The following is a 13,577-nucleotide window of genomic DNA, read 5'->3' on the forward strand; positions in this document are numbered from 1 at the left end:
TGAAGAGCTGTGAAATTCTGGCACCAGTTCAAAGCCGCAAGGGCCTAATTCTAGAGACTGACCACAAGGGCCGTTTTCTCTGCAGCAGGACTTGGGCTGTGGCTGCAGGGATTTCACCAAGAAATGTTAGAGCAGGAGGTGGCCATTAACCAGACCTGTGTTGTCTAACCTGTACCTCAAGGCAAAAGAGGAAAGAGGCCAACAATGATGAATACAGGGCTCATGTAGTTAGATTTAATGACCTTTTGTGTCTCCAGAGCTCAAAATTCTGGATACTGTTCAGGAATAGCCAAGAAACTGAGAAAGGATGAGTACCTTCAATATCAAAATGTAAAAGCATTCTACTTAGGACCATTTGATAGTGACACAGGAATAATCAAAACAATGGATAGATTAGGAAGGAGAATCCAGAAGTAGACCCATTTGTGAGAATTTATGATTAAGACACCAAGAGACTGAGGGAATTTGACCAAGATGGAGTAGGAAGATGCTGAATTCACCTCCTCTCATGGGTACACCAAAATTATAACTATTTAGAGAACAACTGTTGGTGAAAAAGACTGGAATCTACCAGAAAAGATCTTCTACAACTAAAGATATTAAAAAGGAACCACAAGATGGGTAAGAGAGGCAGAGTTGGAGTATAGTCAAGACCTATACCGCCGGAGCAGGCAACCCTCAAACACAAAAGTAATTACAGTTGCAGAGGTTGTCCCCAAGGAGCAAGGGCTCAGAGGCCCACATCAGGCTCCCCAGCCATTGGGAAAATGAATCCCCCAGAACGGCTTGGAAGGCTGGAGGGGCTTACTTTGGGGAGAGCCAGAGGGCTGTGGGAAAGAGAGACTCCACTCTTAAGGGGTACACCCAAAATCCACATGCTCAGGGACTCAGGGCAGAAGCAGTAATTTGAAAGGAGCCTGAGTCAGAGCCACGTGCGATCTTGGAGAGTCTCCCGGAGAGGCAGGAGGCAACGCAACGAGTTCACCCTGGGGACCTAGATGCTGGCAGCAGCCATTCTGGGGAGCTGCTTCTGCCACAAGGACCCTGGTGCTGGTAAGTACCATTTTGGAATTCTCCCTCCAGTTCGTTAGCCTTGGGACCTAGCCCCACCACTGCTCCTCACACCCAACAGCCTGTAGGCACCAGTTCGGGGATATCTCAGGCTAAGCAACTAGCCATGGCTCAGGGGGTTCTGGGGCTGGTACCCGTCTGCTGCTGGTATGTTGGCTGGGTCCTGACATAGCAAACTGCAGGGCTGGGGTGGTCCTGGGGTTGGTGTCCGCCCACTGGTGGGCCAGATTGGGGTCCAGGGCAGCCCCACCCACCAGCAGGAAGGTTTCCTTAAGACCCTCTGAGCTCACAGCCAGTGTCCACTGGGGGGCACAGGACCTGACTTCACCTCACACTAAACCCAGGACCCAGCTCCACCCACCAGTTGGCAAGCACCAGTCCCAAGACACCCTGGGCCCTGAGTCCACGTACTAGTGAGCTGGCACTAGGCTGAGGACCAACCTCACACCAGTGAGCATTCACTAGCCCCACCCACTAGCAGGTAGGTATTAGCCACAGACCACAGCATGCCATGGCAGGACCTAGGCCACCCATCAGCAGGCAGGTAGGCACCAGCCCTAGCATCCCCTAGGCCCTGGCCCTGCCCACAAGCAGGTCAGCTTCAGCTCTGGGACACCTTGTGCCTCTTAGCCAGAGAACCCAGGATCTAGCACCACCCAGCTAGCCAGCTGACACCAACATCAAGATTCCTGGGGTTCTGCAACCAGCTGCCTTGTGACCCGGCCCCAACTAGTTGATGGGCTCTGCGCAAGGCAGGGTCTAGAAGCCACCTGGACTGGGGGCCGGCTCTGCCTACCAGACTGCCCATGGTAATTAGCCACAACAGCCCACATAGGGGGCACCCCTAGAGCATGTAGACCTGGTGACCAGAGGGGAGTGCACTGCTGGGATGTATAGGACGTCTCCTACAAAACTCCACTTTTCCAAGGTCAGGGAATGTAACCAATCTAGCAGTTACATAGAAATAAAAACAGCAGATCAGGCAGAATGAGGTGACAGAGGAACATGTTTTAAGTGAAGGAAAAAGATAAAGCCCCAGAAGAAGAACTAAGTGAAGTGGAGGTGGTAGGCAATTTATTCAATAAAAAGTTGAAGGTAACAATTGTAAAGATGATCAGAGAAATTCAGAGAAGAATGGATGAACAGAGTGAGGAGTTAGAAGTTTTTAAGAAAGAATATACAAAGAGGAATGAAATAGAGATGAAGAATTTAATAACTGAAATGAAAGATACACCAGAAAGAACAGTAGATTAAAGTGATAACAGAGGAATGGATCCGTGAGCTGGAAGACAGTAGTGGCAATTGCTGCAGAAGAATAAAAAGAAGTGAGGACAGTACAACTGGACCACACTAACACACACTGTATAGCGGTCCCAGAACAGAAGGAGAAGAGAGAGAGAAAGGGGCAGGAAGCATATTTGAAGAGATAATGGTGGAAAACTTGCATAATCTGGGAAAGAAAACAGACATTCAGGTCCAGGAAGCACAGAGTCCCAAACAGGATCAACCCAAAGAGGATTACACCAAGACACATTGTAATTAAAATGGCAAAAATTAGACAATGTTAAAAGCACTAAGGGAAAAGGAACAAGGTACATACAAGGGAATTCCCATAAGGCTGTCAGCTGACTTTTCAGCAGAAACTGCAGGCCAGAAGGGAGTGGCATGATATGGTGATGAAAGGGAAAAACCTACAACTAAGAATACTCTACCCGGCAAGGTTTTCATTCAGATTTGATGGAGAGATCGAAAGTTTTATAGACAAGCAAAAGCTGAACGAGTTCAGCACCGCCAAACCAGCATTACAAGAAATGTTAAAGGGACTTGCCTAAGCAAAAAAAAAAAAAAAAAAAAAACCCCACTACTAGAGACATGAAAATTACAAAAAGAAAAAGCTCGTTGGTAAAGGCAAATACACAGGAAAGGTAGTAAGTTAACCACATACAAGCTATTAGGAAGGTTAAAAGGCAAAAGTAGTACAATCATGTATGCTCACGATAAGTAGTTAAAGGGTACACAACAAAAAGATATTAAAATGCATTTGAAATCAAGAGATCAGCAACTTAATCACACATATATAGATTGCTATATGTAAACCTCATGGTAATAACAAACCAAAAATCTGTAATAGATACACAAAAAATAGAAAGGAATTCAAACATAACACTAAAGATAGTCATCAATTCACAAAGGAATAGGATAAAAGAAGAAGGAACAAAAGAACTACAAAAACAACCAGAAAACGATTAAGAAAGTGGCAATAAGTGCATACCTATCAGTAATTACTTTAAATGTAAGTGGACTAAATGCTCTAATCAAATGACATACAGTGGCTGAATGGATACAAAAATAATACCCGTATATATGCTGCCTATAAGAGACTCACTTCAGATCTAAAGATACACAAAGTGAGGGAATGGAAAGTATTCCATGCAAATGAAAATCAGAAGAAAGCTGGGGTAGCAATACTTGTATCAGACAAAACAGGCTTTACAATAAAGGCTGAGCAAGAGACAAGAACATTACATAATGATCAAGGGATCAATCCAATAACAATGAATAAAAATATATATGCACACAACATAGAACACCTAAATACATAAAGCAAATATTAACAGACATAAAGGGGGAAATTGACAGTAACAGTAATAGTATGGGACTTTAACACTCCACTTATATCAATGGACAGATCATCTAGAGAGAAAATCAGGGAATCACTGGACCAAATGGACTTTATATATATATTACATTCCATCCAAAAGCAGGAGAATACACATTCTTTTCAAGTGCACATGGAACATTCACCTGGTTAGATCACATGCTAGGCCACAAGACAAGTCTCAGCAAATTTTTGAAAATTGAAGTCATATCAAGTATTTTTTCCAACCACAATACTATGAGACTAGAAATCAACTACTGCAAAAAGCACAAACACATGGTGGCTAAACAAATGCTACTAAATAACCAATAGGTCAATGAAAACAAAGAGAAAATTAAAAAGTACCTGGAGACAAATGGAAATGAAAACACAACAATCCAAAATCTATGGGACATGGCAAAAGCAGTTCTTAGCGGGAAGTTTATAGTGATGTAAGCCTACCTCAGGAAACAAATATCAAACAACCTGACCTAACACCTAAAACTACAAAAAGAAGAATAAAACTCAAAGTTGGTATAGGGAAAGAAATCATAAAGAGCAGAAATAAATGAAATAGAGATTTAAAAAGCAATAGAAAAGATCATTGAAGTTAAAACCTGGTTCTTTGAAAAGATAAAATTGATAAACCTTTAGCCTGACTCATCAAGGAAAAAAGAGTGCCCAAATCAATAAAATCAGAAACAAAAATGGAAAAGTTACAACCAACACCACAGAGGTACAAAGGATTATAAAAAGTTACTAGACAGCTATATGCCAATAAAATGGACAACCTAAAAGAAATGGACAAGTTCCTAGAAATGTACAATCTCTCAAGACTCAACCAGGAAGAAACAGAAAATATGAACAGACCAATGATCACTAATGAAATTGAATCAGTAATTTAAAAAACTCCCAACAAACAAAAGACCAAGACCAGGTGACTTCACAGGTGACTTCTACCAAACATTTAGAGAAGAGTTAACACCTAACCTTCTCAAACTATTCCAAAAAATTTGCAGAGAAAGCAATGCTTCTGAACTCATTCTATGAAGCCAGCATCACCCTGATACCAAAAGCAAAGATATCACAAAAAAAAGAAAGAAAAGTATAGGCCAATATCACTGATGAACATAGATCCAAAGATCCTCAACCAAATACTAGCAAATCAAATCCAACAATACATTAAAAGGATTATACACCATGATCAAATGGGGTTTATCCCAGGGATGCAAGGATGGGTCAGTATCTACAAATCAATGTGTTACATCACATTAACAAATTAAAGCATAAAAATCATATAATCATCTTAATAGATGCAGAAAAAGCTTTTGACAAAATTCAACATCCATTTATGATAAAAACTCTCCACTGGGCTTCCCTGGTGGCGCAGTGGTTGAGAGTTCGCCTGCCGATGCAGGGTACATGCGTTCATGCCCTGGTCCGGGAAGATCCCACATGCTGCGGAGCGGCTGGGCCTGTGAGCCATGGCCGCTGGGCCTGCGCGTCTGGAGCCTGTGCTCTGCAACGGGAGAGGCCACAACAGTGAAAGGCCCGCGTATTGCCAAAAAAAAAAAAAAAAAAACTCTCCACAATGGGTATAAGAATATACTTTGATATAATGCCATATATGATAAGCCCACAAATAACATCATAGTCAACAGTGAAAAGCTGAAAGCACTTCCTCTAAGATCAGAAACAAGACAAGGATGCCCACTGTCACCACTTTTATTCAACAATAGTATTGGAAGTTCTTGCCACAATAATCAGAAAAGAAAAATAAATAAAAACATCAAAATTGGAAAGGAAGAAGTAAAATTGTCACCATTTGCAGATGGCATGATTAATGATTTCCTATATGTAGAAAATCATACAGGTGCCACCAAAAATCTAGAACTCGTCAAATTCAGTAAAGATGCAGGATACAAAATTAAAATACAGAAATCTGCATTTCTCTACACTAACAACAAACTATCAGAAAGAGAAATTAAGGAAATAATCCCATTTGTAGTCATATCAAAAGAATAAAATTCCTAGGAATAAATCTACCTCAGGAGATAAAAAACCTGTACTTGGAAAACTAAGACACTGCTGAAAGAAATTGATTGAAGACAACACAAACAGATGGAAAGACATACCGTGTTCATGGGTTGGAAGAATACTATTAAAATGATCATACTACCCAAGGCAATCTATAAGGTCAGTGCAATCCCAATCAAAATATTAATGACTTTTTTTTTCACAGAACTAGAACAAATAATTCTAAAATCTGTATGGAAACACAAAAGACCCCAAATAGCCAAAACAATCTTGAGAAAGAAGAACAAAGCTGGATGTATCAAGCTCTGTGACTTCAGACTATACTACAAAACTACAGTAATCAAAATGGTATGGTACTGGCACAAAAACATTCACATTGATCAACAGAAAAGAAGAGAGAGCTCAGAAATAGACCCATACATTTACAGTCAATTAATCTATGACAAAGGAGGCAAGAATATACAGTGGGGAAAAAACAGTCTCTTCAATAAGTGGTTCTGGGAAAACTGGACAGCTATATGTAAAAGAATGAGATTAGACCACTTTCTCACACCATACAAAAATAAACTCAAAATGGATTAAAGATCTAAACGTAAGATTGGAAACCATAATGCTAGAAGGAAACACAGAACACTCTTTGATATAAATCATAGCAATGTATTTTTTAAATCTTTTGCCAAGGGCCAAGGAAATAAAAGTAAAAATAAACAAGTGGGACTTATTTAAATTTAAAAGCTTTTGCACAGCAAAAAATACCACTGACAAAACAGAAAAACAACTTACTGAATGGGAGAAAATATTTGCAAATTATATGATTGATAAGGGATTAATACCCAAAATTTATAAACAGCTCGTATAACTCAATACTTTAAAAAAATATTTATTTATTTGGCTGCGCCAGGTCTCAGTTGCAGCACACGGGATCTTCATTGCCACGTGCAAGATCTTCGTTGTGGCATACGGGATCTTTCAGTTGTGGCATCCGGGATCTAGTTCCCTAGCCAGGGATCGAACCCAGGCCCCCTGCATTGGGAGCACGGAGTCTTAACCACTGGACCACTAGGGAAGTCCCATAACTCAATATTTTTTTTAAAAAAACAATTAAAAAATGAGCAGAAGACCTGAATAGACATTTTTCCAAAGAAGACAAATATTGGCCAACAGGCACGTGAAGAGATGCTCAACATCACTAATCATCAGAGAAATTCAAATAAAAACCACAATGAGTTATCACCTCACACTTTTCAGAATGGCTAGCATCAAGAAGACCACAAATAACAAATGTTGGTGAGGAGGTGGAGAAAAGGGAACCATTGTACGCTGTTGTTGGGAAAGTAAATTAGTGCAGCCAATTGGTGGAAACAGTGTGGAGGTTCCTCAAAAAACTGAAAATAAAACCACCATATGATCCAGCGATTCCACTCCTGGGCATATATCCAAAGAAAATGAAACACTAATTTGAGAAGATGCAAGCGCCCCAATGTTCATAGCAGCATTATTTACAATAGCCAAGATATGGAAGCAACCTAAGTGTCTATCAACAGATGAATGGATAAATAAGTGTGGTGTACATATATACAATAGAAAACTACTCAGCCATAAAAAAGAATGAAATTTTGCCATTTGCAACAGTGTGGATGGACCTGGAGGGTATTATGTTTAGTGAAATAAGTCAGACGGACTTCCCTGCTGGCACAGTGGTTAAGAATCCGCCTGCCAGTGCAGGGGACATGGGTTTGAGCCCTGGTCCGGGAAGATCCCAGATGCTGTGGAGCAAATAAACCCATGCGCCACAACTACTGAGCCTGCGCTTTGGACCCCGCGAGCCACAACTACTGAGCCCATACGCCACAACTACTGAAGCCCACGCGCCTAGAGCCCGTGCTCCCAACAAGAGAAGCCACCGCAATGAGAAACCTGCAAACCCCAATGAAGAGTAGCCCCCGCTCGCTGCAACTAGAGAAAGCCCGTGCGCAGCAACAAAGACCCAACACAGCCAAAAATAAACAAAGAGAAAGACAAATACTCTATGTTATTACTTATATGTGGAGTCTAAAAAATACAACTAGTGAATATAGTAGAAAAGCAGCACTCACAGATATAGAGAACAAACTAGTGGTTCCAAGTGGGAGAGGGAAGTGTGGAGGGGCAAGATAGGGGTGGGGGATTAAGAGGTACAAACTACTATGTATAAAATAAATAAACTACAACAATCTAGTGTGTAACACAGGGAATATAGCCAATATTTTATAATAATTATAAATGGAATATAACCTGTAAAATTGTGAATCACTGTGTTGTACATCTGAAACTTGTATAATTTTGTACCTTAATTGTACCTCAGTTTAAAAAAAGAATAAGCCTTCAAGGATTGTACAGCACAGGGAATATAGCCAATATTTTATAATTTTAAGTGGAGTATAATTACTTAAAAATTTGAATCACTGTGTTGTACACCTGAAACTAGTAACTCAACTATACATCAATAATAATAATAAATTTAAAAGATGGCAAGTGACTATTCAACAAGTAGTTTGAAGGCATCTGGCTGTCCACCTAAATTGTAAAATAACACCACCTCCAAATTAAAATTATTCATGGGCTAAAAATAAACCCTCATAAGAGTTAAGCATAAAAAGAAACCTATAAAGTTATTTTTATAATTTGGCCCTCCTAAGCAATACACAAAATCCAGAAACAATAAAAGATTGATAATTTTAGCCTTATTGAAAATTAAAATGGGGAGGGAAAAGGGAATGGGCAGGCTGGTGAAAAACAGTAATGTTTTCTACTCTGTTTTTTGAATCTTATACAATGAGAACTTACTGGGGACAACGTGGCTTACAAGACTAAAAAAAATGGAAAATTTTGTGAGTAGTTAACTTCGTGCCGTGGCTTTTCATTCATCCATTGATCACCCAGTATTGAGCTCCTCTATGTGTACTTGGACTGTGTGGAGGTTAATAAAAGAGCCACCACCTAGGGCCCGCTATCTGTGCAATGGTTGTCCAAGAAGGAAAAGCTCACTCAGTTCAGCTTCCTGGAGTGGGTGGGATTTGATCTGACCCTTGCAAACTGGGGAGAAGATAAGGGTCTTCCAGGCTAGGGAGACTGAGGTTGGCAGCCCCACGTGCCCAGCTGCTTGGCACCCACGCTGGGCTGGGCCTCCTTGAAGTGGGTGGGTTTTGCACAGGCCTCCCCTGTGTCGGGAACAGTAGTGGAGGAAGTGGTGAGAGTGGGTCAGAGTCAGGTTTGGAGATTGGCACACCGAGCCTGAGAGAAGTTCAAAGGGTTGAGAGAATGAATGCTACCTGGGCTGGGAGCAGTGAAGTGACTGGAGGCCCTGCTTATCCAGCCTCTCAGGTGTGGATGGGGTGGTAGAGTTTACTTAAGAGGCCGACTGGCTAACACCACAGGATTAGAAGAGATGCTGAGTCAGGGGCATGTGTGCAGGGCAGGCCTCAGGGGACCACAGCCCTGAGGTGGGGCCACCTCTCAGTTCTCACCACACCCTGGACAGGAGTCCTCAACACAGACCCGTGGCTCTAAGCTTGAGCTCACCAAGCTACTCTCACTCCAGATGCAAGCTCAGCACAGGATGAGACAGGACACAAAGCCTTCTGATCACTTGTCACTGCTTACAGCAGCATGCTGGTCAATTTTCATTCTGTAAACGAACATACACAGGAAAGCAATTTACAGCAACACTTTGCGGGGAAAGATGGCTTGTGTCCGAGAGGTGGGAGTGGTAAGAAGAGGTCAGGTGGTCAGGATGGGAAGCCTTCAGAATTTCCTGATGGGCTGGAGATGCGTGAAGAGTCACAGGTGGCTATGCGCCTTTGGCCTTCGCAGCTAGAAACCAGTTGCCCTCAGCTGTGGGAAGGAAGGCTGCAGATGGGGCAGAGTTCCGTAGGCAAGCCACTGGTCAAGCTGTGCCTGCCCCTTAGGCAGCTCCCCTGCTGGTTCTCCTGCTTACAGGTCTTCCTCTTCCCAAGTTCCACCACTTCCCTACCCCTTAGCTGGGGGTGAGAGGGGTGTCAGAGCCTTCTTCCTAAGGAGAAACAAGGGGGGCCCTCCCTCCCACGGGAAGGACATCTCAGGTCCCCCTGTGGCGTCTCTTCCCTTCCCCCTCCCGCCCTTCCCCAGAGCCTGCCCAGGGTTGGTACCCTAAGGCAGGGCTGGGAAGGGAGCCTGAGCCACCAGCCTGCTCACACTACAGCACAGCCTGAGGACAGGGAAAACCTTGTCACTGTCACTTTAAGTCTCCTGAGGGAGGGGGTCCTCGACCCTGGATTCACCACCCTGAGGAAGACAGAGAAGGAAGTGGGGCAGGTTTGCGGACAGCACCAAGCAGCGCTCCTAGGGCCCGCTCACACGTAAAAACTTCCTGCGATGAGACCGGAAACACAGGTGCTGTCCCCACCACGGCAGCCCCCAGAGCCTGGGCCAGAGGGGAGCCATGGACAGGCCCCGGGCCCTGGGCCTGCTCTTGGCGCTGCTGACTCTCTGCATCACTGCTGGTGAGTGGGGGCCAGAGAGAGGCAGAGGCCATGGGGATGGGGCAGAGACCCAGGCCTGGGTCCTAGCTCCTGTGCCCATATCCCACAGGGACTCCTGAGGTGTGGGTGCAGGTTCAGATGGAGGCCACCGAGTCCCCGTCCTTCACTGTCCGCTGTGGATTCCTGGGATCTGGCTCTGTCTCCCTGGTGACTGTAAGCTACGGGGGCCCCGATGGTGCCGGAGGGAGCACGCTGGCTGTGTTGCACCCAAAGTTCGGCACCCAGCACTGGAACCCTGCCTGCCGGGCCCACTGGGAAACCAGAACCAGCATCTCCCTCACCTTGGAAGAGTCCGAGGGGAGAAGCTCCAGTCCCAACACCACCTTCTGCTGCAAGTTTACTTCCTTCCCCGAGGGCTCCCAGGAGGCCTGTGGGAACATCTCCCTCAGCCCAGACCAAGGTGGGGCTGATGAGGAGAGGGGGCCCTGGGAGGACAGGGAGGGACTTGGGGGTGCCAGGCACCTAACCAGTATGTCTCTCCCTGTGCACAGGGCTCCCTGCTCCTACTCCAGCCACCATGCTGCGAGCTGACCTGGCTGGGATCTTGGGGGTTTCGGGGGTCCTTCTCTTTGGCTGTGTCTACCTCTTCTACCTCCTGCGTCGGCAAAGGCACTGGTGAGACCCAGCCCCTGTTGATCCAAATCCCCATGGCACTGGGCCAGCCACATGCTTTGCCTCTGACCCTCCTCTCTCCCAGGTCTGTCATGAAGCTTCAGCCACCCAGCCATAGCAGCCCCCAGACACAGAGGAGAGCAAGTGTGAGGATCGGGGGATGGCTTTGGAGAGGGGAATGGAGGGGGCTGGAGGTGGGAGCCACGAGGTGGAGCCTCACTTGAGCCTCCTTCCCCGTCTCCCCTGCAGGCAGCCGGCCAAGCCTCCCTGACCTCTCTCCACATCCCCTATGCCACCATCAACACCAGCTACTTCAGCCCGGCAACTCTGCACCGGGTCCTCCCACCCCAGCCCCTACCCAGGTGGGCGCCGCTCCCCAGCCAGAGCCCCGTCCCCTGGGCAGCCCTGCCGGCCTCCACTCGCAGCAGCTTCATCTCTGTTGAGAACCGACTCTATGCTCAAGCAGAAAAGGGGCCTCTCCACGCCGGCACCGACCTCATCCCGCTCCCGGACTGTCTGGGGCGCAGAGCCATGGAGGGGCGTTAGGAGTTCGATGAGAGGGACCCCAAGTCCACTCTGCCTTTCTCCTCTCCTGGGCCCCTAGAACCCCCTTCTGTTGGGTGTGTGTCCTGGTGGTCCACTGTCTTTGCACAGCTTGTTTTATTCTCAGGCTTCCAGTAAGTGTCTCCACACATACCCCTCCAGGGCCCACTTGCTGTGGATGTGGTCAGCACGAGTGCATGCGTGGGCGCACGTGTATGTATGTGAAGTGACAAAACCCCATCCCGGGTCGTTTCCTGTTTTCAAGTCCCCAGCCCTCCCAGATGAGGTTGATAACTAAACCAACAAGAATGGTTTTTCTGACCTGGGCTTTGGCTGGGCCTTTTTTTCTTTGGGGGGGGAGGGTGGCGGTTAAGATGTTAGAGTGGTTTTCAACCCCCTGGGATGCAGGGGCCAGGTTAGACCCGGAGGGGGAGGGGGACTCAGCGTGGGGATCTCTCCTCTGCCTGACAAGGGACAGGGGTGTTCCTGGCCCTGAAGACCTTGCTGAGGGATGCCAAGTGGGAAGACAGGATTGGGGGTCTGGTGGCCCCCAGACAGGATGGCCCATATTCAAATCCCACTGTGTCCTAGGACAGCAGCAAGGGCTTCTGGAGCTTCAACCCAGAAAAGTCCCTGGGACAGGGGCTCCCTGAGATGGCCTGGGGGTGGGGCCCTGATGCCCTCCCTCCACAGAGTGGACATTCAGAGGCAGGGGACCCACCTCAGATCTGCCCACAGTGGCTTCCTCCGGCTCCTCTCCTGTTACTAGGGCACCAGGACTACTCCCCACTGGCCAGTCAGGGGGAGGCAGAGGCCCGCTCAGACACAGGGACTGAGCCCATGCTCCCCCGCCCACTCATCTTCCCATCCGGGAGCAGCCCTCCTGTAAACAGGCCCAGCAGCCTGGGCCTCATCGCACTTTTGCCACATGAGACAACATGGTGAGAGAGCTCTGTAAGCTGCAAGGCTCCACAGAACGTGATGGATTCCGGTGACAGGTGGAGGCCTGGGCCTGGAACCAGGCTAAGGCAGCACCCAACCAGGGTGAATACTGGGGGGTGGGGGGTGTTGGGGGAGACAGCTGGCGCTCAGCCCCTTCCTTGGTCCTGCATGTGGAAAGTCCCAGGCAGTGCCACCTGCTATCCCAGGAACCATTCCTTCTGCCTGGCTCAGGGAGGGCCTGCCCAGAGGCTATGTTCAACCACAGAATCTTCCAGAAACCCAGCTTATTATTGCAGGCATTGTTCAGACATGGTGCTCTCAGAACCCATCCCCATCAAGCCACCAGCTCTATACCACGCAGGAGAGAGGGTGAACCAGACAGGGTGAGGGGGTGGCTAAGGGTCATCAGGCCTGCCTTCCTCAGCCCGTGGGCATCGTCATCTTCTGAGGCGCCCTCAGCACTGGCCTGGGCAGCTCAGTAGTCCTTGCAGGGCTGGGGGTTCAAGGGAGAGAGGTGGGGCTGCAGAAGTCCCCGAGGAAGGTAAAGAGATGTAAGGGAGGGGGTAGCTCAGGGTCAGGCAGCCTTGGGACCAAGTCAAGACCAAGCACAGGGGTGTGTGGGCAACGGGGCTCAGGGGAGGCCTTGTAGGAAGCCTCACTTCCCTAGGAAGAGACTATTCATGGGGTGGGGGGGCAGCTCTAGGGCTCCCAGGCCCTCAGCCTGGCCACTTGCCCATCAGAGCGTCAGGGGAGAGGCCCCATTCCATCCCCCGCCCCCCCCAACCCCGGGCCTGAGCCCACTTTCCACAAGCTCAGGAGGCCACAGCCCAGCCTGGTCCTGCACTACATGAAACCAAAATCCTCGGGACCCAGGAAGTCTCCGCAGCTGGCCTGACCCCCACTGCCCAGTCCCAAGTGCCAGAACCAGCAGCAGTGAAGGGACCAGCTGAGAGAGCCAAGTTGTGGCCCTGCACCTGGAGGTGTGGCTGCACACGGCCCCCCAGAGCAGCATCCAGGCCCCCCCGCAGAACCCAGTCGTGGAGACCATGCTCTGCTATTCCTTCATTCAACACATGGGGAAACTGAAGCCCAAGAGGGAGAGAACTGGCCCAAGGGGACAGGACTGAACCAGCCCCAGCACCTCCACGAGGCATCCAGGACACGCCCTCAGCCAG

At 47.5% G+C, this 13,577-nt stretch overlaps 1 protein-coding gene across 1 annotated transcript; it reads left to right on the forward strand.

Moving 5' to 3' along the window:
- The first annotated feature begins 10,138 nt into the window (after positions 1-10,138).
- Positions 10,139-11,734, forward strand: PVRIG (PVR related immunoglobulin domain containing). The gene is given in 6 exon segments (XM_067705090.1): positions 10,139-10,213; positions 10,215-10,266; positions 10,355-10,705; positions 10,797-10,920; positions 11,003-11,063; positions 11,167-11,734. Coding segments are annotated over 6 exon segments (960 nt in total). The 3' UTR covers positions 11,464-11,734.
- The last annotated feature ends 1,843 nt before the right edge of the window (positions 11,735-13,577 follow it).

The sequence above is a fragment of the Pseudorca crassidens genome, chromosome 15 (assembly GCF_039906515.1).
Source record: "Pseudorca crassidens isolate mPseCra1 chromosome 15, mPseCra1.hap1, whole genome shotgun sequence".
Taxonomy (NCBI): Eukaryota; Metazoa; Chordata; class Mammalia; order Artiodactyla; family Delphinidae; genus Pseudorca; species Pseudorca crassidens.